The sequence below is a fragment of the Urocitellus parryii genome, chromosome 1 (genome assembly GCF_045843805.1).
Source record: "Urocitellus parryii isolate mUroPar1 chromosome 1, mUroPar1.hap1, whole genome shotgun sequence".
NCBI lineage: Eukaryota > Metazoa > Chordata > Mammalia > Rodentia > Sciuridae > Urocitellus > Urocitellus parryii.
The window spans coordinates 134,560,806-134,588,513 of record NC_135531.1 but is presented as its reverse complement, the minus strand read 5'-3'; the positions used below and the strand labels follow the sequence as shown (position 1 = coordinate 134,588,513).

At 47.1% G+C, this 27,708-nt stretch overlaps 2 protein-coding genes across 12 annotated transcripts; one reads left to right on the top strand and one right to left on the bottom strand.

Annotated features, from left to right (window-relative positions):
• The first annotated feature begins 780 nt into the window (after positions 1–780).
• On the top strand, positions 781–9,190 carry Hnrnpab (heterogeneous nuclear ribonucleoprotein A/B). 5 transcript variants are annotated; one of them, XM_026413086.2, is made up of 8 exons: positions 781–1,001; positions 1,094–1,325; positions 2,125–2,293; positions 3,047–3,205; positions 3,407–3,538; positions 5,044–5,152; positions 5,848–5,988; positions 6,257–7,127. In XM_026413086.2, the coding sequence occupies exons 2-8, from the start codon at positions 1,117–1,119 to the stop codon at positions 6,325–6,327; spliced, it is 990 nt and encodes a 329-aa protein (XP_026268871.1). In that variant the 5' UTR covers positions 781–1,001; positions 1,094–1,116; the 3' UTR covers positions 6,328–7,127. The 5 variants fall into 5 exon arrangements, with proteins under 5 accessions (XP_026268871.1, XP_026268870.1, XP_026268874.1 ...); XM_026413085.2 differs by having other exon boundaries at positions 5,044–5,158; positions 6,257–7,126; XM_026413089.2 differs by lacking the exons at positions 5,848–5,988; positions 6,257–7,127 and adding an exon at positions 9,154–9,190 and having other exon boundaries at positions 5,044–5,158.
• Phykpl (5-phosphohydroxy-L-lysine phospho-lyase) lies at positions 4,305–27,388 on the bottom strand. Of its 7 annotated transcripts, none has more exons than XM_026413082.2 (13): positions 27,234–27,388; positions 26,238–26,356; positions 24,927–25,086; positions 21,865–21,939; positions 21,200–21,287; positions 21,006–21,122; positions 19,362–19,444; positions 18,883–19,108; positions 10,500–10,654; positions 10,005–10,094; positions 8,370–8,500; positions 7,388–7,456; positions 4,305–4,668 (listed from the first exon to the last, which is right to left on the bottom strand). In XM_026413082.2, exons 1-13 carry the CDS (start codon positions 27,290–27,292, stop codon positions 4,640–4,642), a joined length of 1,401 nt encoding a protein of 466 aa, XP_026268867.2. In that variant the 5' UTR covers positions 27,293–27,388; the 3' UTR covers positions 4,305–4,639. The 7 variants fall into 7 exon arrangements, with proteins under 7 accessions (XP_026268867.2, XP_077657710.1, XP_026268865.2 ...); XM_077801584.1 differs by lacking the exon at positions 4,305–4,668 and adding an exon at positions 6,527–6,630; XM_026413080.2 differs by lacking the exon at positions 4,305–4,668 and having other exon boundaries at positions 7,159–7,456.
• Positions 27,389–27,708: the final 320 nt, after the last annotated feature.

Below are 27,708 nucleotides of genomic sequence, written 5' to 3'. Positions count from 1 at the left end.
CTGGTTTTAAAATATTTTTAAGTTAGGAAACGAGAACTAGTTCTTCACCCCCAAAAAACTCATTTAACGGGAATGAAATATTTTTCTCAAGAACGAATTCAGCAAAACTAAGTAAATGTAAGGAAAAATGTTAAATAACACAAGGTAAATGTGATCTTAATCATGAGTGGCGCCAGGCGCCCAGAGACTGGGAAACACCATGGTCCCACCGTTCTCGGTGCGAGACACCTGGCGAAACCTCCTAACTCCTTATTACTGGGGGAGAAGGCAGAAAGGGCGAGAGCGCAGGTCTTTCCGATCACCAAGGTTCAGGGGGTAGGTGGGCTCCATCCCAATCACTCCAAGCGGTGCTGAGAGCTTTGGAGATAGCAACACACCCTATCTCGGAAGCTCGTGTTCTGCTACTTCATCCGGGCGACCTTGGGCTTCGGGACTTCTCCCGCTCAGTTTCCTCTTGGGAAACGGGACGACCTAGGCTGCCAATGTGTGTGGGGGTGCGTACGAAGGCAAGCGATTTGAGCTCCAGAAAGTAGAGGGTCCGCCTGGAGCCTGCAAGATTTTGGACACAACGCCGTTCCCCTCGACACTCCGAATCCTCAGCCGAGCCCAGACTCGCGCGCGTTCTAAAATGAGGACAAAGCCCTCCCCTACCTGGAGCGCGCGCGCTGTCATGGCCAATAGGAAGCCGAAATAAGGGTGAGTGACGGGAGGAGCCAGCCAGTGAGCATGCGTTTTGTTGCGAGGTGTCCCCCGGCTCCAGTATTATAAAGAGCTCCACGAGTCGGCATTGTCAGGCGGCGGCACCGCGCGAGTCGGACCTGGGCTGTGGTCCGTGGGTTCTGTGTGGCGGCTGCCGAGGAGGAAGAGGGAGCTCCATCGGAGCGGCTCCGTCAGTGGACGGAGGCGAGGTCCCGGCAGCGCGAGCTTGAGCGCGGCCGAGCCCGCGGCGCCTTCCCCGGCGGGTGGGGACAAGTGGGCCCCGCGGCGTCATCGGCGGCGAGGTGAGCGCCCGGGCCGCGGGAGGCGGGCGGGAGCTCGGGCAAGAGTCGTGCCGGCCTGACGCGCTATCGCCGCGTGTGGTCGCTCGTTGCAGGAGCCGCCGCGGCCTGCCCTACCATGTCGGAAACGGGCGAGGAGCAGCCCATGGAGACTACGGGCGCCACTGAGAACGGACATGAGGCCGCTCCCGAAAGCGAGTCGCCGGCAGGGGCTGGCACTGGAGCAGCCGCGGGGTCTGGAGGCGGGACCGCTGCGCCCCCGAGCGGGAATCAGAACGGCGCCGAAGGCGACCAGATCAACGCCAGCAAGAACGAGGAAGACGCGGGGTAGGTGCGGTCGCGGGCGGACGGGGGCGCCGCCTTTGTTCCGGGGCCGCCTTTTGTTGGCGCCACGCGGCGGGGGGAGGGGCGGTCGGACCGGACCCCGCCACGCTCACTGCTCAGCTCTTGAGCTGCTACTCGCTCTGGAGTTTGCAGGAGTTTGTTGGGTCGACTTTGGCGCCGCCCCGGGGCCGCCCGCGCGCTGCCGGGCCGAAGTCGGCTCCGGGGCGGGCGGCCCGGAAGAGGGAAAGCGCTCGAACCCGGTGCCCGGCCGGGTCTAGGGCTGCGCAGGGGCTGTGTGGGCGGAGTTGGCGCGCGCCCGGGCCCAGGCCTCCCTCCTCCGCCTCTTCCCGGGGGCGGAGTCATAGTCTGAACTCTGGGCGGTCTCGGCCCCAGGAAGCTTCGAGTTCCTTGCAACAAGTTCTTGGAGGTGGTGAAGACTGGAAGGGACGCTAGCCCATAGATTCGTGGTGGTTGGACACCTTATTTTCAGTTTTGAGTGGTCTGGGCCTATACCCCTGGCAACGTTTCCGTTTTCGCTCAGAGCCTGGGACTGCACAGTGTGGTTAAACGATACTGAGATCAGAGGGCAGTCGGGTCCAAGTTGAATTGAGATTGGAGGACAATAGAATTTAACATTCCTTAAAATGTAGTGCCCTTGTAGACTCTTAAGGGTGGGTGTAGACTTTGTCTGCAGGATGTTGGCTTTATAATCATTTCATTGAAAGCTTAGCCAGGGTTAGTCCTTAAAATCACAGCTTTTCTTACAAGATTTGTTGCCATGCATCTCACTCTACCATTTCAGAAAAATGTTCGTTGGTGGTCTGAGCTGGGATACCAGCAAAAAAGATTTAAAGGACTATTTTACTAAATTTGGAGAGGTTGTGGATTGTACAATAAAAATGGATCCCAACACTGGACGGTCAAGAGGGTTTGGGTTTATCCTCTTCAAAGATGCTGCCAGTGTGGAGAAGGTAAGCTGGGTATCAGCAGTCTCAATGTATAGGATACTGTTGTACAGAATGTTTACCTTGTGTGCTGTGCAGTTGAGTGCTTTGGGACAAGTAGGTTAGGAACGTCACATTCTTGTTTTTGAGGGATTAATACAGGTTTAATGGGAAGTAAGTGATGAAATGGTTCAGGAAGAGTATTGTTGGTGTTTGTTTCTTTTTATGTGCATATTTCTGGGCACCATGCTGAACATTTTACTGTGGGTATTAGAACTGAGTCTCTCAGATTATTATGAGGATAAGCATTTAGCTTCATATAGGAAAAAACAAAATCCTAAGCCTCAAATTTTAGTGGAAGAGATCACGTAGTTATAGGTAGAGTGAGAATTCCAATCCCTAGCAGCCTGACTCTAAGTCTGCTCATAATCACTGCTCCTTTATTGGAAAGAAATGGGCCCTACATTGGGACTGCTTGGGCAGGGTGGGTAAGGGCTCAGTGGACTATTACTGACTGCAGAGAAGTCATTGACTATACAATAAAAATAGATCCCAGCACTGGATGGTCAAGAGAGTTGGAGAGGAGAGGAGAGGACTGATTTATAGGTGTTTAGGTGAACCAGGTGTATTGGGAGCTTGGAGAAAGTTGGGTTGGAAGATGGGCTGGGGTGGAGTTTGGAGGGCATGAAGCACATTTTGTGTACCTGTGTGGGAATCTTGAGAGAAGGGCCTCCATGGTCATTTACTGAACAATAACCTGATCCATTCTGTTTGAAACAGGTCCTAGACCAGAAGGAACACAGGCTGGATGGCAGGGTAATTGACCCTAAAAAAGCCATGGCCATGAAGAAGGACCCTGTCAAGAAAATCTTTGTAGGGGGTCTGAATCCTGAAGCCACAGAGGAAAAGATCAGGGAGTACTTTAGAGAGTTTGGGGAGGTGAGTGTGGTGGCCTCAGGAGTGGCCTGCCAGCTGCTCTGAGACTGCTTGCTTCCTTCTTGGTCCATCCTTGGTAGTCTTGGCTAGTTGGAGCCCTCAGTAGGGCTTTCTTACTCTCTGGCCTTTTAATGGGTCTTCTCTCCAATAGTTTATACGCATTGGTAGGAGAGGTTTGGTCCTGAGCATTGTTTGTTTTTACAGATTGAGGCCATTGAGCTTCCAATGGATCCCAAGTTGAATAAAAGACGGGGTTTTGTTTTTATTACTTTTAAAGAAGAAGATCCTGTGAAGAAAGTTCTGGAGAAAAAATTCCATACTATCAGTGGAAGCAAGGTATGGTGTTTTAGCTGTGTGTGCTCATCTTTCTGTTCTTGGAAAGCTGGCTCTTGCAGGTGTGGGTTAGGTTGGGCTATGTCAGAGATTAATTAGCAAGTTAGTTGTTATCCAAAGTATGCACTTGACTTGACTGGAGCAGGTGGTCATTTAGAACTTATGCAATTCAATAGACTACCTTTTATGGTGAGGATTTGCCCTGTTCCTGATGACCTCTTTTTGTTCATCTTGGGATATATCCCTTTGAGCACTGCTCTAGACAATCCTTCCACAGGCAAAGATCCTAAAAGAGCATCTGGGGACCAGGCCAGCTTAAATCCAGGACCAGTTTTGCCTTCATATGTGGAGTCATGTGTAGTGAAAGGTGTACCTCCTCCCCTGAACTCTGGTAGAGGAGAGAATAGTTTAAGCTTCAGGATGGCAGTTAGCAGAGTTAAAGGTGTGGCCCTCTGTGGCTGGGTGTGGCAGGCTGTGTGTCTCAGCAGGAGTGGAAGTCAGGTGGAACAGGTAGGGTGGGGCTTCTAGAAGTCCCCATCCTGGCTAGGAGTTTAGAAAGCTCCAAATAGGGATTAGGTCCCTAAATGTTTTGTAAAATAAGCAGGTGAGATGCGAGTTGTTCCTATAGTGGACAGTGACAGACTGCTTTATGTGCATGCGAACAAAGCAGTGGTAAGAGCCTCTAAGCTAACATTTTAATGGTGGGTGTTACAAATAAGTATTCAGTTGAGTGTAATCAACTCAATTTTTAATTAAATGGGATAGAAAACAGACATCACTTAGCAGGTTCAAATGTCAATTAAATGAATCTTATGTGGGGACACACAGTGTGTAGTGATTTTTACTGTTTTTAATGGAGGTGTCTGTCAATATTTTCCTTAAGTACCACTGATTTATTTTAGCGGACACAATCCCCATCCCCTTGCCCAGTGCAGATGTTGGGCAGGAAGGAAACTGACCCTCTGGGCCTGTGGTGGGGATGTAGACATGGCCTTATCCCAGCGGTAGGCTAGTGCTTGGAAGAGCAGAGGGATGGGTGGCATTGTGGTCTCAGGCAAAGCCCCATGCTGAGCCTCAGAAACTGTGATGGAGGTCAGGGTTTTCTCAGAGTATTTGGGTGGGATGAGTTTCTTCTGTAAAAAGAGAAAAGAAAGAAAAATGAAATGTCTCTAGTGCCCAAGACCTCTCTGAAAAGTCTTCTGGTCTTCTTGTTCAGCAGGACAGAGGTGGTGCCAACTCCCAGGCCATCTGTCCTCTGTTCCCCTGATGTCTGGTGTGTCTTGCCCTCCTGGGCTGTAGTTGGTCCAATGCATTTTCCTAGGAAAGGTTCTCTTAAAGAAAGGCCCTGGGTTTTAGTTGGTTTTAGGAGCTTTTAGCACACATGGATTTCTGCCCCAGCATATTTTGAGCAAATTGACATGCCCAGTCTACCATCTGAGTGTTGCAGTGAAAAATCTTTGTCCTGAGCTAGCCTCATTGGCGTGACCCACTGTCTTTTTGGCTTTTAGTGTGAAATCAAGGTGGCCCAGCCCAAAGAAGTCTATCAGCAGCAGCAGTATGGCTCTGGGGGCCGAGGAAACCGCAACAGAGGGAATCGAGGCAGTGGTGGAGGTGGAGGTGGAGGTAAGTGAAACTTCAGTGAAGATGGGTCCTGTTTCCCTGCCTGTAAGATGCCTTCTGTGCCTGTTTTGGGGTTGCCTCTGGTGTTCTGTGCAGCATGGGTGGGCAGGCAGTGTGAAATGGGAATGGGACAGGAATAAGAATGGTTTTCCTGGGTCAGCTGTGTGCTTTTGCTGCTGTGGCTCCTGGAATGGAAGAGACCTGTCTGTCTTCACTTGTGCGGCTTGGGGCCCCAGGGCAGAGGGAGCATTTGCATTGCATTCTGGGTGGGGGCATGATGGGTTGTGCTTGGCTCTGTGGCTGTCCTCTGAGTCTTGGTACACACAGGGGCCAGTGGGCAGAAGGGTAGGGCAGAGCTGTGCCAGGCGCTTACCTCCTTCCATCACAGGCCCTCTGACTCCAAAGCCTGAACTGCATCTTTTTCAAGGCCAAGCTGCCAGGGAGGGGTGGGGGTGATCAGAGGGTGACTTGAGTAAGCCACTTGTACCCCAGGTGAAGTTAGCATCCTGGCCTCCTGATCCCGTCTCAGGCCCAGAGCTGGGCCCAGGGCCCTCTAAAAACAGAAAGCAGCCCCATGGCTTCTGCCTGAGTTGCCATTGTAACCCCGCCACCCAAAGGGCAGGATTTCCTCCATCCTAGCTCCTGCGTGTGCTAAATGGTCCATGGGCCCCTGTGCCCTGCTCCCCCCACAGGTCAGAGTCAGAGTTGGAATCAGGGCTACGGCAACTACTGGAACCAGGGCTACGGCTACCAGCAGGGCTACGGGCCCGGCTATGGCGGCTACGACTACTCGCCCTATGGCTATTACGGCTACGGCCCCGGCTACGACTACAGTAAGTAGGAGAGGGAGGCCCTATCCACTCCCCCACCAGGGGGGCAGGTCAGACAGTGCAGGGGCCACTGGCAGCAGGGGCTTTGGAGTCAGACAGGCCCTGGCTCAGGCACTGGAGCTACCCAGTGGAGTTCTAGCTCCAGGGCCTCAGTAAAATAGAGGTGATCCCTACTGTACAGGGTTGAGGATCCTGTGAGGATGCGTGTCAAGCGCCTGGCACAAGGTAAATGCTCAGTAAGTAGTAGCTGCTACGTTGTTCTTGTCCCTAGGTCAGGGTAGTACAAATTACGGGAAGAGCCAGCGACGCGGTGGTCATCAGAATAACTACAAGCCATACTGAGGCGGCAGCAGGAGCAGCTGGCTGACTGACCGCACACGCTTTGTTGGATACGGAGTGAACGCAATTATGTACCAAATTTAACTTGGCAAACTTTCTATGGCCTGTCCCATGTGCATCTTATTTAAAATTTCCCCCTTGGAAATCACTCTCCTGTTTACTATTTCCAGAGCTCTAGTTGTTTTAGGCAGCGTGTGGTGTCTCAGGCCAGAGCGGCATTAGGGGTTGATTTTATTACCAGGTTACCTAGAACCAGGTTGGAGGGTCTGCTTCCTGCTGCCGCTCTGCAGCCTGGACCTGTGGACCCTGGTTGTAAAGAGTAAAATGTATCTTAGGAAACCAGTGTCACCTTTTTTCCCACCTTTTAATTTTATATTATTTGTGTCATACATTTCCTGTAATGGAAGTGTTAATTTTACTGTACTTTTTGGTACCTTTTGGGAATCTAATGTATTGTAAGGTATTTTACACGTGTCCTGATTTTGCCACGACCTGGATATTGAAGCTATCCAAGCTTTTGAAATAAAAATTTTAAAACCCCCAAGCCTGGGTGAGTGTGGGATATGCCGTGAGACCTCTTACCCAGAGTATGGGTGCCAGGTGCTCTGGGGCTGGGGCTGGGGCCTTCTCCCATAGCAAGGTCTTTCAGGTGCTGACCCAGTTGTGGGTTACAGCTTGGACAAAGGACCTGACTACTGACCTTTTGTGAGCTGTTTTGGGTCTATATCCTCCATCTCTGGAGAGCATCCTGTCAGGCATACACACCCTACACATCCTTGGTTGGGTTTTCTCAGCATAGAAAGCTCACTGAGGGAGGAAATGGCTATTCCTGCCCTCTCATCCTAGCCAACAAGTACAGGCCAAGTTTTAGAGACTTTCTGGTGGGGATGGGTAGATAATACCCAGGGAAGTAAGAGCTTCTCAATTTTGAAAAAAGTAACCTGTGAGAAGGAGCTATTAGAACAAGAATGTTTTAGAAGGTTCATTTTGCTAAGGATAATGGCTGTTGATGGTAAGAAACCATCTCTGGGTCTCTTAAGAACAAGAGGCAAGGCCCACTCACCTGGAAGATGTTTGACTGAGCAGGGCTGAAGTCTCAGTGTTTCACAACTTCTCACCTTCTCTTCCATATCTGAAAAAGACCACAAAGCCACCCCAATGGAACACCTTTCTCTGGAGCCTTCAGTGTCCAAAGCTGCTTGGATAGCAGTTTAGAGACTGGGCCCACCTACATGGCCAGTTTCATACCTGACCCAACAGAGGTGGGCTAGCAATTTCTTGGAAGGGAACCATATATACACCTGGAAAACATAAGCCAGCCCTCAGTTCTCTTGTTACTTTCAGGCTGTGTCCAGGAGTCCTAAACCACTTCTGTAGCCAGTTAGCTTCTGGTTTGTTAGGCTCCCCACAAATAACTCTGTCCATCAGAACCCCTACCATCTCAAATTGTCTAGCAGGAATTGGACTTTGTTCAGCTCCAGGGCCCTGGGCATATGTATACCTGTGGTCAGCAAAGAAGTAACCCAGAGGTGGAAAGGAAAGACTATCTTTGACATGTTCCACAGATAATTTTGCCTATATGGGGGTCTCAAAGGTCTCCACAGATGGTATACAGACTCAACAGGGCTTAATCTCAGTTTGGTAGAGAGGGGGATACCCTGGGCTTATTTTTGACCATTCTAGGTGATTGGAGAAGTTTATTGTTGTCCGATCTCTGAACAAATCTCATTTCAGCCACCCCCCAGCTAGATGAATGTGTTCCTAGCTTCCAGTATAGAAGGAAGCTGCTGCCATCTGTATCTCAGGGTGACTTTAAGCACATGTAATGGGGTCTAGCCCAGGCAGGTGGGTTGGCTGGTGGCTTGATGCCCAAAGGGCTAGAAAGCTCTTTTAGGTTCAGGCAGGAATAGGAGAGGCTTGGCTGGAAGGCCCTTCACAAACTTGGTGTGTGTCTAAAGGATATCCTGTCTTCTTCTGGGCTCTCATGCCCCTTAGTGCATGCTGGGGCTCTAGATAAACATGGTCAGTTGTTGCTCCAAGCTCACCTGTCAGAATGGCATCCAGCTTTGTCACCACCAGTTGTGCATTGTCCAGGCTGAAACACATTGGGGGCTTAAACTTCAGAATGTTCCTTCCAGGGCCATCAGCACTTAGCAAAATGTAGTTTTCCTTCAGCCTGTGAGGACAGGACACCCCTTTGACATTCAAGCCTTCTTCATCCTCACTTTGGCTTAATGTCCAGCATTCAAGCTACACTGTCTTCAGAGTCCTTCACTAGTCACTTCCCACCAAGACACTGTCCTGTCCACCCTGCCAAAGTCCTACTCATCCTGTGGCCCAGCATTAATGGCCCTTGTCTGGAATGTACTTGGCTCTGCTGCCCCCAAAATGGGTCTGACTTCTCCAGTCTATACCAAGCCAAGACTGACCAGGGTTATCGACAATGCCTGCATTTCCCTTTTTTTGTGCATGGTTTGTGGTGTGTAGTATGTCCCCTTTCTAATGAAACATGTCTAACATGAATGGAATGAGAATTCTGTAACATTTGCCAAGCTTCAGTAACTTCCCTCCCCATGCCTCCTAGGGTAACTTGTCATCCCAGACAGGACTATTAATTTCCCATTCTTTTTGGGAAGATGAATAATTTTTAATATTCCACATTAATATTTGGATATTTTGGCCACTGACAAAAGGGTCTCGAATGATTTATTTGTGTTTGAACTTATGCTCCCTTTTTTATTTTTTATTGTTAAAATATTACCAGGGGTGGGGTGGGGCTTGTTTTTCAATTTGTCTTCTGGCTTCTTTTTCCTGTTCTGTTCTTTGCAGCACATTGGAAATAATAAAGTTTGAACTGTGGATTCTCCCCCTGGGCCTAATCTAGCTCTGCCACCTAGCAGGGTCACTGCAGGTGGAATACCTGTCCCATATTTACTGTTGTGAAGGTGTAAGAATTAACCCGGTATCTGGCTTCTCTGCCACCTGACCATTCAGAATCTCCAAGGCTCATTGTGAAGATGTTGGGTGAGCTGGCAGGGACTGGCCACTGCAAACATTTGAGGGAAAGGATTTACATTAATATGGTATAGGGTGAATTAGCACACAAGATTATGAATGTTTCATAATTTGAATAAAGGCTTACCAGAGGGGGTTTCTGTTGGGGGTGGGGAGGTAGGAATGGGGAGTGGAGATAAAGAGGACAGTAATAGGGGAAGAGGTCCTGAGGCCTTAGGTCCTGCCTGGGCTTCAAGTGAAAGACCCCAGGTTAGGAGGCTGGTAGAGTGAGCCCCAGCTGCACACCTCCAGACCAGATGAAGAGTGGGAAACCATTCCATCAACCTGGCACTCTGGGAATGGGGAGTCCCCCCAGTCTTGGTGGTATAGTAGCCCTCAGATGAAGCTTTAGGAAAGCTATTTCCTTCTCCAGCTCTGTGTGCAATTTAGGGCTTCCTGGCATTGGGTACATGGCTGACAGAGCTATAATTTCCTGTCCTGAGAGCTCAGTTGAGAGGGTCAGATAGCTGCCTCTGCCCCTCAGGCCCAGATACTATAGCTGTTTAGCCAGATTTGTGGGAACAGGGTGGACAGAGGGAGGCTTCCTCCTATTCAAGGCCCTAAGTTGTGCAAAGAGGCATCATGGTGATTTCTACTTTAGAAGGCAACTTGAAGGAAAAAAATACCTGGTTACCACATAGTCAGCCTCTTGGGTTGCTGGCATCCTCGTGGCCTCATCTTGGACCAGATCCACACCAATGAAGAGTCCAACACCCCTGGAAAAGTTGACATCTCAGAAGGCCAGGTCTAAAGGCCACCATCCCTGCTCATATTCTGCCTGGGCCTCAACCAGACACCCCTGTTGGAACTATCTGGGACTGTCCCTGTGCCTCCTGTGGAGGCAGAGAGCCTAGGAACCCTTGGAATGGATGCAAACAGTTCTGGGGAATAACTGGGAAGGGATGGGGGCTGGGTTGTGGACAGAGGAAAGAGGATTGCTGTGCTGTGCTCAGGCTGAATCTGAGCTTTCTTTCCTAGAAAGTACAGTGTTGAGTAGCAGTTCCTCTGGAATGTGGTCATAAAAATTCTTACCATCCATATTAGGTTGAATAATATGGACTATCCTGGGCCCTGGGAGGTGCTTGGTTATTGGGGGGTTGACTGCTGTCTCAGAGCCTTACCTGACATCACCAATGATAGGATGTTTGGCTTTTTGTTGCCTGAGAAGCTCCATCAGAAAGCTGCCCACACAGGTAGCATGAGCCTGCAGTTGCTCCTTCTCTAAGACATCCAGGACTGCCAGCCCCACAGCACAGGACACTGGGCTGCCCCCAAACTGAGCCAGGGGACAAAATATGTCAGATACCCAGTAGAGTGGGCCACACACTGCACAGAATTGCTACACTTTCAAAGGAAGCGACTGGAGCACAGGTCCTGAACCCCCTAGGGCTCAGAGCTCTCAGTAGACGGAGCTCCTGTGGTCCCACTGGATGTCTTACTTTCTGTGGCTTCAAGCCAGGTCAGGTATCCCTGGAAATGCAGTTAGGAGCCCCACAGAACCACTGGAGAAGGTGTGTTTCAAAAGAGCTAGGCCTTAGGGTGGCAAGTCATTGGCTGTGCCCAGATCCACAGCACTGGACTGTACCCATCACCTCTGTAAAGGAGGGTTCATAACAGCACACCACAAAGCTTACCAGGGAAGTCACTCTGGGTGGCATAAATTCACAGCTCTGTTGGCTGAGCCTGGAATACCCCTGCATTTTATTTGGCTTGTATGGCATTTCTAAACTTGTGAATTGGGTTCATAAATTCTTGCAGGAGACTTCATACCTTTATTTCTGATGAAACAAACATGGCCTATCTGGCCACACAAGGACCAAGCAAGATCAGTGGTTCTCTTCAGGCAGTGAGTGCATTAGCTTGCTTTTCCTCTCCAGCCTGACCCCACAGGTGTCTGAATGGGACCTGTGTTTTAAAGGATCAGAAGCCCAGTGACTCCTGAGGTAGGGAGATCACAAAAAGGCCAGCCTCAGCAATTTAGGCTCTAAGCAACTTGATAAGAACATTTCTCAAAAAACGGACTGAGGATGTGGCTCCATGATAAAGTGCTCCTGGATTCAATCCCCTATGTTACAAAAAACAAGCTTTGGGGCTGGGTGTGTAGCTCAGTGTTAGTGTGCTTGCCTAGTTTGTGCAAGGCCCTTGAGTCAATCCCCAGTACTGCCGAAAAACAAAAACCAAGAAATTTAGGCATAACAATAAATAATGATTTTTTTTAAGTGTAAGGTTGAATGAGATGCAACAAAGGTATGTACTTGTGCAACTTCCTCCACGATGGCTACAGAATATTTGCATCACTCCAAGTTTCTTGTACTCTGACTCATTCACTATTAGCCCCAGGCAACCATTGACCTGCTTTCTGTCACTCTAGCTTTGCCTTTTCTAGAATGTGATTTAAATGGAATTAAAGAATTATATATCCTTGTGCCTAGCTTTTGCTCATTGTTTTTGGAATTTGTCCATACTGTTATAAGTGTCAGTAATCTGTTCATTTTGTTGTATAATTATTCCATTTTATGGATCTGCCATAATCTGTTTATCAATCTTCTGTTGATGGATCCTTTGGTTATTATGAATAAAAATCCTATGAATATTTGTACACAGTCCTTTTGTAAAAACTATGTTCTCATTTTGCTTAGGTAAATAGGTGTGGAACTGTTTGTTGGGTTATAAGGTAAATGTATATTTACATGAAAAAAACTGCATTCCCATCAGTCTGAGACTCCAGTAATGTCTTACTCGACATTTCATTATCATTTGGAATTATCATTTTTTTAAAATTTAACATGAACTACAGGTTGATTAATCCTTATCCAAAATCTGAAACTTTACCCCACTCCCCATATTAGGGATTGAATCCAGAGCCTCATGCATGCTAGGCAAGTGTTCTACCAGCCTTTTTAATTTTGTATTGTGAGACAGGGTCTCGCTAAATTGTCAGGCTGAGAACTTGAGATCCTCATGCCTCAGCCTCCTGAGTTGCCTGGGATTACAGGCATGTGCCACCACACTTGGCTACAGCTCAGTAATTTTGAATTTGAAGACTAGAGTGAGAGGGCTGTGATTGTGGCTTAATGGCAGAGCACCACTTGCCTCACACATGAGGCAATGGGTTTGATCTTCAATACCTCATAATTTATCTACAACTAAAAAAATATTTTTAAAAAAGCCAACTTGTTTAAAAAAAAAAAGACTGTGAGAAAATTCCCAAAGGAAAAAGTGGGGGAAACAAATATAAAACGTAAATAAAAACTAAGTTATATGGAAGATGGATGGAAGTGCTAATATCTGAATAATAGAAGTCTTAGAAGGAGAACAATGATATGAAAATGTGCAAGTAGGGGCTGGGGTTATGGCTCAGCAGTAGAGCACTCGCCTAGCACATGCAAGGCCCTGGGTTTGATCCTCAGCACCACATATAAATAAAAGTTTTGTGTCCCAACTACAACTAAAAAATAAATATTAAAAAAGAAGAATGTGCAAGTAGTTGAAATAGATCTGGAATTTAAAAACAAAACCTACCTCAGGTGTAAAGAATTCACAGAGTATCAAAAGGAGAAAGGTGAAATGCATATATGGACATTATAAAATTTAAAATAATAAAGACAAAATAAATTTTCAAGCTGGGTATAGTGGTGCATGCCTGTAATCCCAGCAATTTGATGGGTTGAGATAAGAGATTGAAAGTCTGAGGACAGATTTGGCAACTCAGCTAGACCCAGTCTCAAAAAGAGCTAGGGATGTGGCTCAGTGGTAGAATACCTGGTGTTACTCCCCAGTACTAAAAACAAGGAAAACTGCAGAAATTTCCAAAAGAGCCAATTGCATAAAAAAGGAACAAGAATTGATGACTTAAAATGATAGTGATGAAAATGACAGAATAAGGTCCCTGCCTCCCCCACCCCTTCCAAAATTCTCTCCTCCATAAAAGGAACAATAGTAGCAAAACCCATCAGAACTCAGGAAATGGGTTTGAAGCGTCTTTGGAAGCCCCATTCTTTGAGAACTCGTTTGACCTTCCTGGTGGCTCCCTGGAAGACCTCACACAAAAGGGGGAATTTATTTGACACTGGAGGAGTTTGCCCAGTGTGAACAGCCTTTTCTCCAGTGTATTTGTTGATCGGAAGCAATAGTTTAACATCATGGCTCACTATTGGGACAAACAGTAGATTAATAAAAAAAAATAAAATAAAAAGTTGGGAAATGAGATGTCTATAGGGACCCTGAAAAGCTAGATCTGACATATTCCTGGTAATTTAAGGGTCATGCATATACTTAGGAATATGCTCAAGCCAAATATATGTGTATGTTCAGAAAGAACTGAAAAGCCCTAAACTCACCACTGGAAGGATTGCTCAAGTCCAGGAATTCAAGATGAGCCTGGGCAACACAGCAAGATCCCATCTCAAAACCAAACAACAAAAAACAAAAAGCCTGTAGAAACGTGTGGACACAATCAAATAGACTAACATACAGTCCCAGAGGGGGAGAGAAGAGGCAGAAAACATTTAGTAAAAAGTCCTGTATAACTTAAAATGGACAATGTTTTGTTGTCCCCTCAAAATTCTTAGGTTGAAATCCTAACACCCAATGTGATGGTATTAAAAGGATAGGTAATCAGGTCATGAGGGTTGAGCCTTCATAAATAGGATTAAACTTTTTAAAAAGTCTCCAGAGAGCTCTCTTGCCCCTTCCATCATTTGACGGTACAGTGAGAAGTCAGTTTTCTGTGACCTGGAAGAGGATCCTCACCTGAATTCAACCATCATGACACCCTGATCTTTCTGCCTCTAGAACTGTGAGAAATTTTGGTTGTGTTTGAGCCACCTAGTCTATGGTAGTTTGTTATAACAGCCCAAACTGACTAAAACAACTTCAAGCAGCAATTAAGGCTGGGAGCAGTGACACACTCCTGTAATCCCAGTAACTCAGGAGGCTGAGGCAGGAGGATTTCAAGTTCAAAGCCAGCCTCAATTCAGCAATTTAGCAAGGCCCTAAGCAACTCAGTGAGACCCTTTCTCTAAATAAAATATAAAAAAGGGCTGAGGGATGTGGCTCAGTGGTTAAGTACCATTGGGTTCAATTCCTGGTACCAAGAGAAAAAAAAGCAATTAAGTTTCTTTTCACAAAACACAAGGTTCAGATTGAGTTTTTACCAAACTTTCAAGGAACAGGTCATTCCAATTTTATGTAAAGGGAAAGAATACTTCCTAATTCATTCTACAAGGCTAGCAAAACCCAAGTTACCAGAAAAAAAATTTTAGTTAAATTTTACTCCTGAAAATAGATGCCAAATTATAAATAAAATATAAGGAAGTAGAATATAATAGTGCATAAAAGTGAGAATATCCCACACTCAAGCTGGATTTGTCTCAGGTATATAAAGATGGTTTATATTAAAAATATAGCTGGGCACTGGTGGCACATGTCTGTAATCACTGTGATTTGGGAGGTTGAGGCAGGAGAGTCTCAGGTCAGCTTTAGCAACTTAGATTCTATCTCTCCCACTTATGTATGTTATGTATGACCTTTGGTTACTAAATGGAGGTAGCATATCATATATAATCATATAGGGTTGGGAATGTAGCTCAGTGGTAGAGTGGCCCTGGTTCAATTCCCAGTGTTGCTAAAAACTAAAAAAAACCAAACCCAAGCAAATATTATCTATTTATTGAGGTGCTAGAGATGAAACCCAGGGCCTTGCATATGCTAAACATATATTCTGCCACTGAACTACACACCCTCAGGCCACAAACATCATCCTAAATGGACAGATACATGCATTCCCATAAACTGAACAAATATGCCTCATGTCCTATTATTTATTTTGTAGTGGAAGCCTCTCATCCTGTGTAATTAAACAGCTGACATTATTTGGTGATAAGATTATTTATACAGGAAAAAACAAACAAAAAAACTTCCTGTAATTCTTAGACATAATAGAATTTAGCAAGAGAATGTGGATAATCCATAGTTTTTCTTTTTTGGTATTAGGGATTGAACTCGGGCACTTGACCACTGAGCCACATCCCCAGCCCTGTTTTGTATTTGTTTAGAGACAGGGTCTCACTGAGTTGCTTAGCACCTCGCTTTTGTTGAGGCTGGCTTTGAACTTGTGATCCTCTTTGCCCCAGCCTCCCCAAGCCTCTCGGATTATAGGCGTGCACCACCGTGCCTGGCTCTGATTTTTTATAACAGAACCAAACAGTAAATATACACACAGTCACCATTTATGATGGCGAATATATGCAATAAAAAATCTAGCAGTGTGCACGAACTTTTTTAAAAAATACCTTTATTTATTTTTATGTGGTGCTGAGGATTGAACCTAGTGCCTCACATGTGCTAGGCAAGCGCTCTACCACTGAGCCACAACCCCAACTCCTATATGTAAGATCTTTATAGGGAAGATTATAAAACATGGAAAGTTACACCATGTTCCTGAATAGGAAGATTCAATATTGTAAATAAAGCTTTTCAAATTGACCTATAGTTCAAGCAGTTTCCCTAACAAAATTCCAACAGGGCATTTCTTAAAGTGTTTATAAAGTGAGAGAGAAAACATTTCTTGAAGTGTTTATAAAGTGAGAGAGAAAAAGTGGTCAGGAGTAGTCAGAACTCTTCTGAACATGAAAAAAAGGTAAGAGGGACCTTCTTTATATCAGATAAGAACATATTATGAAGCTCATAACAGTAATAAAGTAATGTGATACAAGAAGAGATAGACAAGTTAATCAAAAGAGTAGAAATAAACAGACCCACTTATGTATGTTATGTATGACCTTTGGTTACTAAATGGAGGTAGCATCAGTGAAGTATAAAGGAATCAGAGAAAAATGATGATTCCTGATGTACACCCTACATTAACTCCAGACAGATTAAGGACTTGTATGTCAAAACACTTAAAATATTGATAGTATATTTTAGATATTTAGATCTGGAAGTAGGGAGAGATTTCTTTGACAATAAATGAAAAACTATAATAGAAAACACAGGTCAATGATGTTAAAAATTGAAAACTGGTTTATCATAAATACAAAAAGTTGAAAAGCCAGGTTATTAACTGGATGAACATATTTATAATATACACATTGACAAAGAATTAGTTTCAAGAATATATAGAGGGGCTGGGGCTGTAGCTCAGTGGTTGAGCACTTGCCTAGCATGTGTGAGGTACTGGGTTCGATCCTCAGAACCACATATAAATAAATAAATAAAGGTATAAAAAAACAACATTTAAAAAAAGTATGTAGATATGTTTGTGTAGCTATACACACATACAGACACATGTGTACACAGATATACAAAATTCCCACAAATAAGAAAATCATTAATAATTTTAAAATATGAAAAAACATGCATTTCACAGAAGAGGAAATGCATGGTCAATAAAATTAGGAGATGCTTCATATAATTTGAAGTCACGGAACAGCATACCAAGTCCATATTGGCTACCATTCTACATGGCTCTTAACTGGCAAAAACTAAAAGGTGTTGATGAGGACATACATTGCCGGTGAAGGGTCTTGTGAACTATTTTGGAAAATTGATGCCATTGTCTCTTAAAATTGAGGGTGGATACAACCCCTGTGACCTGGCAGTCTTACTCTTAGGTTAATTCATAACCTATCCTTTCACTTCTAAGAAAAACTCGGCACAGGAGCCCAGTTCATAATTGCCAAAAACATGGAACAACTTCAAAGCACATTAATGGGAATGGATGAATAACTGTGGTACGTTAACACAGTGAGTATTATAAAGCAAATTACAGTGAAAAGCAATATGGATGAATCTTAGTAATACAATGCTAGGTGAAAACAACAAAATCCAACTAAATTCAGCAAACAACTAGAATAAATAATGAACTTGGGATTTGGAGTGATAGTTATCTAGGTGATGGAGGCAATGAGATGGTTTGGGGCCAAATAAAAGAATAAATGTAGGTTATCATCAAGGTCCTAACTTTTATTTGAGATGATGTCCTCCCAAGTTGTTTGTAACATCAATAAGGTAACCAGGTAAATTGTTAACTTGAAGAATATGCAGGGACAGATGATGAGAGTATTTTATGAAACAAGGGTTATACTTAAGTCTAGTTATGTGCACTTGATGTTCAAGTAAAACAAATATATGAAACAAAAACTCCAGGATCAAGCTTCACTGGGTCATTGTCTTTCATCAAACACAACACTTTCTTTTTACACAGCGAATACCTGCTCATTATTCCAGATTTGGCTTTGGGCTCATCTTCCACACAATGCCTTCACCACTTGTCCCACACCACTTGGCCTACCTCCTGTCTGGGGCGCCCCCTTTGCTCTCACAGTGCCATGAACACTATTTCCATTAAGTCATCTTCCACTGATATCATGATGGTACCATGACCCTGTCTCCCCTGACAGTGAGCTTGTTCAGAGGGCACAGGCACTGTTTGTGTCACCTGGGCACACAGTGACAGTCTGCTGAAAGCACCAGCCAAAATGTTACTTTTTTTTTTTTTCCCTTGCGGTACTTGGATTGAACTCAAGGCCTCAAGCATGCTAGGCAAGAATGGGACCATTCTTTACCACTGAGCTATATTCCATCCCTTTTATTTTAATATTTAACCCAGGGGCTCTCTACCACTGAGCCACAGCCCCAGTTTTTTTTTTTTTTTAATTTATTTTGAGATAGGGTCTTGCTAAATTGTCCAAGCTGGCTTCAAACTTATGATCCTCCTGAGTTGCTGGGATTACTGGCTTGCACCACTGTACCCAGTATTTCCCTCACTCTCAATGACCTTCTCTGCCTTATTTAGCCATCCTGAAACTGGTTTAAGCTCTAGAATGTTTTGATCTCTAATTCAAACTGCCTCTTTTTGACAGTTTAGTGGATCCTCAGCTCTGTCCTTTCCTGTTCTTCCTGTGGCCTAAGCACAGATTTGGGCCTCCTTTCCTGCCTGTTACAGTCTTCTGTGATTCTGTCTGCATCTTTCCAAAAATTACTTCAGACCTCATCTTCCATGATTAAAACCCTCTCACTGGAACTCCAGGTGTAGCTTAGTGGTAGAGTGCTTGCCTAACCTGCAAGAGGCCCTGAGTTCTGTCCCCAGTACTGCAAAACAAACACACCCTTCACAGTTCCTCACTGCCTTTGGGTCATTTTAGATTGTCTCTGCAATGAAACTATGTCTAACCACCATGCTCTACTTGCTTACACTGCAATCTCCATCTTGGGAGCCATTGAACAAGCTATTGGGTCAACTTCAGTTAGAGAAAGCTCTTGATCTGTATCACAAAGACAGGAAACATAAAGCTACCCTCTGACGTGAAGTCTGTTCCTGGGTTATCTGTTTCCCTAAAATACTCAGCTCCTCATGCAGCTGCTCAGCTTTCTGGCTCCAGCACCTGCCATAGGGCCTAGCACACTGTAGGCAGCTTTGCACTATCCCTGCCACCTTTACTATGGGTAAGCTGGAGTCTAGTAAAGCCCATGGTGTTCCCTTGCCCTGGAGCCTTCACTCACCGTGTTGAAGTATTCGACGCCGGTGGCTTCAAATGCCCTTGACACAGCTTGGGTGGTGGCCACGCAGGCAATTGGGTGGCCATTGCCAATGGACTTGCCCATGGTGACAATGTCAGGGACAAAGTCTTCCCCCTGCAGCTGGAAGGCCCAGAAGTGCTTGCCTACTCTGCCAAAGCCAACCTGGATCTCATCTGCGACAAAGACCCCTCCAGCCCTGTGGATGTGCCTGTGGTGGAGGACAGATGGCCATCGGGGCTTTGGTGAGAGGAATTTAACCAGGAGTTGGGAGATCTTAGGGCTCTGAACCTGGATCTGCCAGCAGAAAGGTGGGGTGGTGGAGGGCAGGGGGAATGGGCAATGGCTAGCCTTCTCTAGGCCATCATTTCTTTAAAATATTCTGGCAAGCAGGTCAGGCTGTGGTTGGGATTAGGAACACAGTTTTCTGCCCTCCCTCGAGCAGGTGCTGCCCACCTACTTACTCTGCTACTTGGGAGAAGTAACCAGCAGGGGGAATGATCTGCCCTCCCACGCTGGGCAGAGACTCCATGAAGAAGGCTGCAATCTGCGGATGAGACACACATTGGGAACACCACCATGCAACTCGGTGTGCCCTGCTGATGCTGGCTCAGCATCAGGACCAGACGCCATCACTGCCGTATCCTCCTTTGGAGCCCAGAGGAGCCCATGTCACATCTGATGGTTTGAGACTCGGGTTTTCTTTTAGGTCTCAAACCAACACTTACATATGGATGCCTCCGTCCCCTTGTTCTTGGTGTGTCCCTAACTATAAATTCACTAGTATGCCTGTTCCTTCCTTCCCCTCTCTGGTGACCAGTACCAATCTCATCCCTCCTGCCTTGGGACAAATAGGGTCCCATTCTTGATTGCCCTCTCCCTCATCTAATCAGTCATGCTGACATGGATTCTACTTCAGTAACATCTCTGAACTCACTACTTCCTCTCTGACATGGCTGCCTCCCAGAGGACTTGCCTGTTTCTGCCTTGGCCTCATAGTTGTCATCTACTCAACTGGACACTTCTACAGTGTCTCTCACAAGACCACAGGGGTGACACTACAAGCCAGAAAGTTGAACTCTCTGCTGTCCTGCTTAAAACCCTTTACTGACCCCTCTGCTCACAGCCATGATTTCTCAACTGTGTTCTGCCTGGGAACTGCTTCAGAGGCCATTGGTAGGATGTGGGGAGGGCTGATTGGATGGGAAACTGATCCTCTACCTCTGCTGCAAACAGAGCAATGTTCTTTCCAGGTTTTATGGAAGTGGCTGCAAGCATCTGAAATCTACAGGTCAGACTTTCTTGGTTTGGTCCTGTCAACCCTTCTGGTCCCACAGCCCACCGTTCTTTGCCATGTATCCTGTGTTTAGCTCTGTCACTCCTTCAGTGAAGTATTCCAGAAAGTCTTCACCCCAGTCACCAAAACTGCCCTTTGTGGGTGCTGTTCTGGGTCACAGTACATTTCTCCTGTCTCTGCCTGTCCACTCCATTTCCACTATACTGCCCTGGTCAGGCTTCCCCATTGCTCACTTAGAACCAACACAGCCTCCTCAAGATCCCTCCTCTCAGGATATCCCATTCACATCCATCCCACACAGCTGGGATGGATGAGAGAACAGCTCAGCCCTGTTATCACTCTCCCTCTTAAAGCCCTTCACTGACACTCATGGTCTCCAGTGCAGAGTTCCAGGCACTCAGCACAGCATTGGGATCCCCTGGCAGATGGGTCCTGTCTGCCTCTTCAGGCCCACCTGTCTCCACACCCACAGTTCCTCACCTCTGCACAGGCTATCCTGTTTAGGAGGCCCTTCTTCCCCTGCTCCCTGCCTTGAGTAGCTAATTCCTACTCACCTTTTACTATTGCAGTCAGGTAGTACCTTCTGCAAGGACCTGCCTTCATGCCCACATAAGTCCTCCCTGGGCCTTGGATGCCTATAACATCTAGGATATTCTCACCAAAATTCTTGGCTGGGCACCTATTAGTCCCACCTCATGCATACACTAAATTCCAAGAGGGCAGGGCCTCATTCTGCTTTCCCTCTAGGCATCTAGCACAGCGCAGGTAACAGTGGTGGTGACATTCACTGGACTGTTGAGGGTGTGGTTACCTTCCTGCCCTTCTCCTGTGCGTTGCTGACAACACGTTTCACTTCATTGGCATAGGCCACAGCTGGATTGGGATGGTCTTCTCGGTAAGGGCCCCGGTAGGTGTCTGGGAGAGGTGCCTGTAGGGAGTACAAGCACTGTGTCATTCTGGCTTTGGGGTGGGCACCAACCTGTTGCCATTGTGGGTAGTGCATACCACATGGATCCACTCCTTCTGGCCATCCAGGTACCGGAACTTGTATGGACTGATGTCAATCAGGGAGCTCAGGTGACCGTGATAAGCACTGGGGAGAAAAAGGGAGGGCTCAGGCCCCAGTAGCATGTTCTTATGATCTAACCCTGACCACTGTCTATCCACTGCCAAAGGCAACACAAAGGCCCCCAGCTCTTGGGCTGGGAACAAGCATGGGCCTTGTAGTAAGACTTCCTACAAGGCCACTAACTGGCCATGTCAAAATACTGATTGCTTAATCTCTCTGGGTCCAATTTTCTCCTCTGTGAAGTGTGTTTGTGGCGTCTCCTTCAGGGTATAATGTATCTTAACTGGGCTAATGCTCTAAGCCCAGGCCTGGGTCTTCTGCACATCAGATACTCAATACATAGGAGCTACAGGTGGAACAGTTTGAATATCTAAATGAAGGACTTTCAATTCCTTACAAAGCATGTCCTCCTCCCCAGGAGCTGCCCTCCTGGGACAGTGGCCTGATGATAGAGTCCCTGGGAGGTATCTTTGGGGCGCAGTCCTGTGCCTATCATGTTTCAAGGCTTTCATCCTCTAAGGTAGCCAAGGTCAGAGTCTCATTGATCCTCAATAAGCCTATGGGCCTGGAAGTGGCAGGCAGGGCTATGAGTTTCACTTACTGGTCTAATACCACCACGTCCTGGTGTCCCGTGTATTGGCGAGCCAGCCGCAGGGCCAGGTCATTGGCTTCTGACCTATAACAGTAAAGGTGGGCACGGCTTGGACAGTCACCCAAAGGTTCTCCACAGAGAAACCATGTGAACAGAGGAACCCTTCCAGCAGCAAGAAGATTCTTGGACTTCATTTAGTCATTTGTTTGATAGACATAAAGTGCCTCCTATATGCTCAGCCCTGTTATCATCCTCCCTCTTAAAGCCCTTCAGTGAAACTCTGGGGTAAAAAGAGTAGGTAAAACAGGAGGCCCTGGCCTCCTTGAAACTTACATTCTGATGTGCATGAAAGCCAAAAAAACAAAGAGTGATCATTTTTGTAAGTGCTAGCTGTGGGTCCAGCGTACTAAGGGAGAATTGGATGGGCGCTACTTTAAATAACAGCATGTTAGGGGTTGAACTGTGTTGCTCCAAAATTGTTATGTTGAAGCTCTAACTCCCAGTGTCTTATATGTGATTTTATGTGGAAATAAAGCTTTTGAAGAGGTAGGGTAAAAGAAGGGCTTCAGTGTATCCTGATCCAATCTGACTGGTGTCCTTAGAAGGAGAGGAAATCTGGATGCAGAGACATCAGGGATGTTTCCACACAGATGAAAGGCCACATGAGGGCACAAGAAGGAGGCAGCTCTCTGTGAGTCAAGGAGAGAGGCTTCAGAAGAAACCAATCCTACTGACACCTTGATCTTGGACTTTTTGCTTCTTAGAAATATGATATAGTACACTTCATTGCTGAAGTCCCCTAGTCTGACATTTTGTTATGGCCACCCTAGCTAGGGTCAAGGGTGGCTCTTTAAGGAGATAACACCTGAGTCTTGAGGGAGACCATTCCAGGCAGAGGGAGCAGCATGCACAAAGGCCCTGATGGAGGCAGGAACTTGTGTCAGAGAAGCAAGAGAAGACAAGCAAGGCCAGAGCCTAGGGAGGGCAAGCCAGGAGAAGTGCAGAGTGCTGCAGGGGCCACATTCACAGGGCTGGGAAGGAGCCCGGGTTTTCTTTTCAGTGTCAACAAAGCCAATGAGGAGTTTTAATCAGAGAAAGCACATGATTCAAATCCCATTTTAGGAGGCAGTCTGTAGCTATATGTCAAAAGGGAATGAAAGTGGAAGTGAGGAGACCTAGGAGGTCCAGGTGAGAGCAGGGGATGGGGAAGTGCTTGGAGTAAAGGGATTTTTTGGAGACAGACAAGATGGGACTGAAGCAGAAATGCATGTATTTCGTTTCTGCCTTGAGCAGAGATGTGGATAGTGATGCCATTTATAAGGTGAGCTGATGTGAGGATGGCAGTGGTGGGGCTGGGAAGGCCAGGAGTCGGTGGCTGGGAACATCAGGGAGAACCAGTGCAATGGTCTCACACTAGGTGTCGCAGAAGACATGTCTTGATTGTTTCTGGATATGTGAAGTTGTCAGATGTCAAATGAACAGTTAGAACCTTGAGTCTGGAACACATGGGAAGCATCTGGGCTTGTGATATAAATTGGGAGTCAGCAGCACACGGATATTTAATACTGAGGGAATGGATGAGATCATGGAGCAAGAGGACTCAGAGAGAAAAAATGGCCCAGGACCAGTCCAGAGGAATATAGCAAGAGGTATTGATAAAGGATTCAGAGGAGGAGTGGCCAGAAAAGCTGGCAGGATACAAGGAAGGCACCAGAAACCAGAGGAAAAATTTTCCAGAGCCCGGTCACTCTGTCAAATATTGCTGGAAGACAGATAAGTCAAAGGTAGCCAAGATTACTGGATTTGGTAACATAAAAGTCATTGGCACCTACACAGAATGAATTTGGTGGGTTAATAAGCCAATAGGAATAGCTCTTCCTCCTCTGCTGAGAAAGTACCAACCCTGCACCAATTCCCTGCTCTTCCAACTGGGGTTCCAGTTTAGTCTGTCACTTCTTAGCTCCTTTCTTTGAACTATTTCCTTATCTGTCAAATTAAGATGGTAAATTTTACTTCCTAGAAGTAATTCAGGGAACTGATGAATGATAAATGGCAATGGCAATAATAATCATCATTACTAGGCTGGGCAAGTGCTCAGTGGTAGAGAGATTGTCTACCATTTATAAGGTTCTGGGTTGCTTCCATACCACCATAAAAACAAACAAAAATCACTACTATAATCCAAATGCCACTACCTACAATTGTTGGAATATTCTTTCTCAGATATGCCATGATCATCTGCCTGATTCTGCTGTCACTGCCACTCTCATTGTAAGCTACAATCACCTCTTACCTGGCCCCTGAATTGGCACCAAACCCTGTCAACTCTTGCTTTCTGCCAGCCCTGATGACATCACTTCCCTAACTAAACCCCTCTGATGTCTTCCCAGTGCTCTGAGGATACAGTGTCCTCACTTGATGGATAAGGTCCTTGGGTGATGGGCCCTGGGTCCCTCTCCAGAGTTAGCTCACACCCTTTCCTCTTCCTCTTTCAGTTCTTCAAGTGTGCCAGGATGCTGTGCCCCTTCCTATGACAGGGCCTTTGCACAAGTTGTTCCGTGTGGTGACCGACCTAGACAAGAGTATTTGTGGTGGAGTAGGAAGCACCCTTCCTTCCTTTTCCCCTAGTTTTCTCCTGAGCTTTTAGCTTAACATTGTTTCCTCAGGGAAACCTTCCTGACCTTCCAGAACAGGTCAGGTCCCCCCAAATTTTTGGGCCTCATTATACCATATGCTTTTTCTCCAGACAATAACTTTTCTTGGTAATTTTATATTTCTTTGAAGAATCATTTGATGTTTCTGCTTCTACTAAGCAGGGGTCTTTGGGCCTTATGGAAGGCAGAAATAAAGGAACACATTAATTCATCAAGCCCCAACAATGATCCTGGAAGAGAGGCAATGACATCCTTTACTAAAAGAGAAGAAAATTGGATCCAACAGAAAAAGAACCAGGATCCACACTTAGGAAGCACAGAAGCCTCTCCCTGAAGCCTACACCATGCTGTGCCTATGTGAGTGATTCTTCTTTGGTGCCTCACTCTCTTGCTAGGGGCTGGCTGCAGTTCACTTACCCGGAATTCAGGAAATAAAACACACAGAGCTTCTCTGGCAGGGTCTCCGACAGCCTCTGTGCATAATCCACGATGTTGTCGTGAAGGTATCTGCTGTTGGTGTTGAGCACCTGGTTCTGTTCATGTGCAGCTTGGACCACGAGAGGGTGGCAGTGCCCGACTGCAAGAGGGCCACCTCCATCAAATGGCCGACTCCACTCGGCCAGTCCCACTGGGCCTCCCCCAGCCCCATTCTGGAAACCCAGCCAGGGGAGATGCAGTTACAAAGGGAGAGGTGGAAAGAGATGAGTTTAAGATGGGAGGGGGGGAGGCGGGGATGATGAATCTGGAAAGGAAGATCTAAAAAGAAGTTCCTGGGATTCCAGCAGAAGGAAAAGATTCTCTAGCAGAAATCCTATTTAGACAAACTATGCCTTTAAGAAGGCTTCTGTAGGCCTTTTCCTTGAGAGGCAAGGATCAGAGGTGATTGTCACATGGCTTGACTTGACCAGCTGGTGGGGGCTGGAGGTAATCTTTATTGCCAAAGGCCAAGGATAATAACAAGGAACATGCACTGAGAGCTTGCCTAACATCAGGCACATTCAAAACTAAATTTTGTTAGTTAACACACATAATTCTCTAGAACACTTGGAGGTGAATGTCTAGTAGTACATGGTCTATTATGCAGACGAGCAAATAGGTATAGAGAATGAAGAAACTTGTTCAAAATCACAAAGTTGGTAAGTTAGCAAAAGCTAGAGCCCTGGCTTTTTAAAAATATATATATTTTAGTTGTTGATAGACCTTTATTTTATTTATGTATTTATACGTGGTACTGAGAATCAAACCCAGTGCCTCACACATGTGAGGCAAGCCCTCTACCGCTGAGCTACAACTCCAGCCCTGAGCTCTGGCTTTTAACCTGTTTTATTCACCTCCATTTTGCCTCCTAATTCATGGACTCCTTTTCTTCCATCAGTTCTGGCAGTCCTAGCTGAGTGACTGAATTTCTGCTTCAATTTCCTTACCAGCACCTGAAATGGTCAGTGTAGCTGAATCCCTGCCATAATCCCTGTACTTGGTGACGGCTGTGCTGCAGTGCTGGTCATGGCTGGGCTGTCACTCTCTGAGCTCATCATCAGTCCCAGGTGGAACTGAATCCACACACCTAGACCTCTGACTCCTGCCTGGAGACTTCTACTGCTACTTGACAAAGACTGGGCGTTCTCTGCACATGGATGTGACTCAGCTCAAGCCAGGCTGTCTACAACTGGCATCAGATTCACAGCCTCAGCCTCCTCTCCTGCCCCACCAGCCTGAGGTGATACTGACCATGAGCCACATTGTTGATGCAATCGATGTATTCTCCCCCTTGTTCATCATACAGGTACTGCCCTTGGCCACGGACAATCTTAACTGGATCCTCAGGGAAAAAAAGTCTGCAGGAAGAGCTGTGGGGACAGACCAGAGGTGGACAGCCATGTCTGAAGACCTGAAGGGACCACCTACCTCCTCACCTCTTCCTGATTTCTGGAAAGAACAAAAACTTTAAGGACAAAGTGCTCTTTCCTTGCTGCCAGGCTCCTCATTCCATAGTAAAGAAGGAAAAGGATGGGGCAGGAAGTTGCTAAGACTTAAAATTGTTTAAGTCATATTAAGCCTCAGTGGCCTTGCTCATTTCCCTGTGTGCCCACATCAGTTGCTCAGATCCTGGGAAAAGGAAGCTGCCCCAGTCAGACCCACGGGGACCCTGTATGGCTGTATAAGGAATGGCACCCTTAGGTAGCTGTCTCTCAGCCCTAAAGATTCCTTGCCAGTTAAGTGGCCCTGTTGCCCCAGATGTGTGCTAGTCTTGAGCTCTGGCTGGAGGATGCCTTCTCTTCCCCTGCCATGTCCCATTGAGGGCCCCTCTCGCAGGTCAAGTGCCTACTTCCTCTAACGCTGTGAAGGACTCCCCACCCAACCCTCGGTCTGAACTTTCAGCCCTCCCAGGATCACTCTCAAGTCAGGCCCTGGTCGTGCTGAAGGGCCACTAGTGGGCGAGGTCCGCCCAGATGCTAGGGCAAAGGCTGTCCTCCCCAGGCGCCCGTGGCGAGAGCTGCGGGGCGGGTGACATCGGTTCCCGAGCCTCAGGGTGGGCCCAGGAGCCAGCGGGAAGCCGCTGCGAGGAAGCAGCTGCGGGAACCGCCTGCCCAGGACTGCAGAGCTTCAGAACACGCGGGGTTGCGGCCCGGATAAGGCCGGGAAGGGATGGGAAGTCGCGGGCTCTGTGCCGGAGGCGCGTGCGCGTCGTGCGTGAGTGCGTCGTGCGTGCGCGCGCCTAGGTACCTGAGGAGCCGCTGCCGCAGGGACAGAGTGTCGGCCTTGGCTCGCTGATCGGTGGCCATGGCGCTGCGCTGTCAGTCGGTGCAGAGACGCAGCGCCGAGAGACTGGGCCGCGCGCGCTTGGAATCTAGGGCCCCGCCCCGGCCCCGCCCATGACTCCCCCGAGACTTTGGCCTCAAGTTTGCATCTCAGGCCCCGCCCCCAAGTGGCCCACTTCGCTTTAGTTCTTTCATTTTGGCAAACGAGCTTCGCAGGCTTCCGGCTAGCGAGTCATTCCTTGTCCTTCTCCCGCCGGGCCGGGTTTGCGTCCGCCCTGCCGAGTGCTGTCCTGGCTTTGGTTCCGGGACGCGCTTTTGGCGTACCCGCTTCACATACCCGTGCGTTGTCTCCCCTTGCCCGGAAGAAGTGTCCCCAGGTGATCCCGCCGCTGTTCCCAGCGCCCGATTGAGCAGCACTCAACCCTGGCAGGCTACGCTTG

What these genes read in the sequence shown, in the direction of transcription:
- Hnrnpab (XM_026413085.2), top strand. Translation starts at nt 1,117, where the DNA reads ATGTCGGAAACGGGCGAGGAGCAGCCCATGGAGACTACGGGCGCCACT. An exon ending in AAGAACGAGGAAGACGCGGG is followed by an intron (nt 1,326 to 2,124) that starts GTAGGTGCGGTC and finishes CTACCATTTCAG; the next exon opens with AAAAATGTTCGTTGGTGGTC. An exon ending in ATACTATCAGTGGAAGCAAG is followed by an intron (nt 3,539 to 5,043) that starts GTATGGTGTTTT and finishes TTTGGCTTTTAG; the next exon opens with TGTGAAATCAAGGTGGCCCA.
- Phykpl (XM_026413080.2), bottom strand. Translation starts at nt 27,292, where the DNA reads ATGGCCACCGATCAGCGAGCCAAGGCCGACACTCTGTCCCTGCGGCAG. An exon ending in TTTTATTTCCTGAATTCCGG is followed by an intron (nt 21,940 to 24,926) that starts GTAAGTGAACTG and finishes TTACTGTTATAG; the next exon opens with GTCAGAAGCCAATGACCTGG. An exon ending in GACGTGGTGGTATTAGACCA is followed by an intron (nt 21,288 to 21,864) that starts GTAAGTGAAACT and finishes TTTTCTCCCCAG; the next exon opens with TGCTTATCACGGTCACCTGA.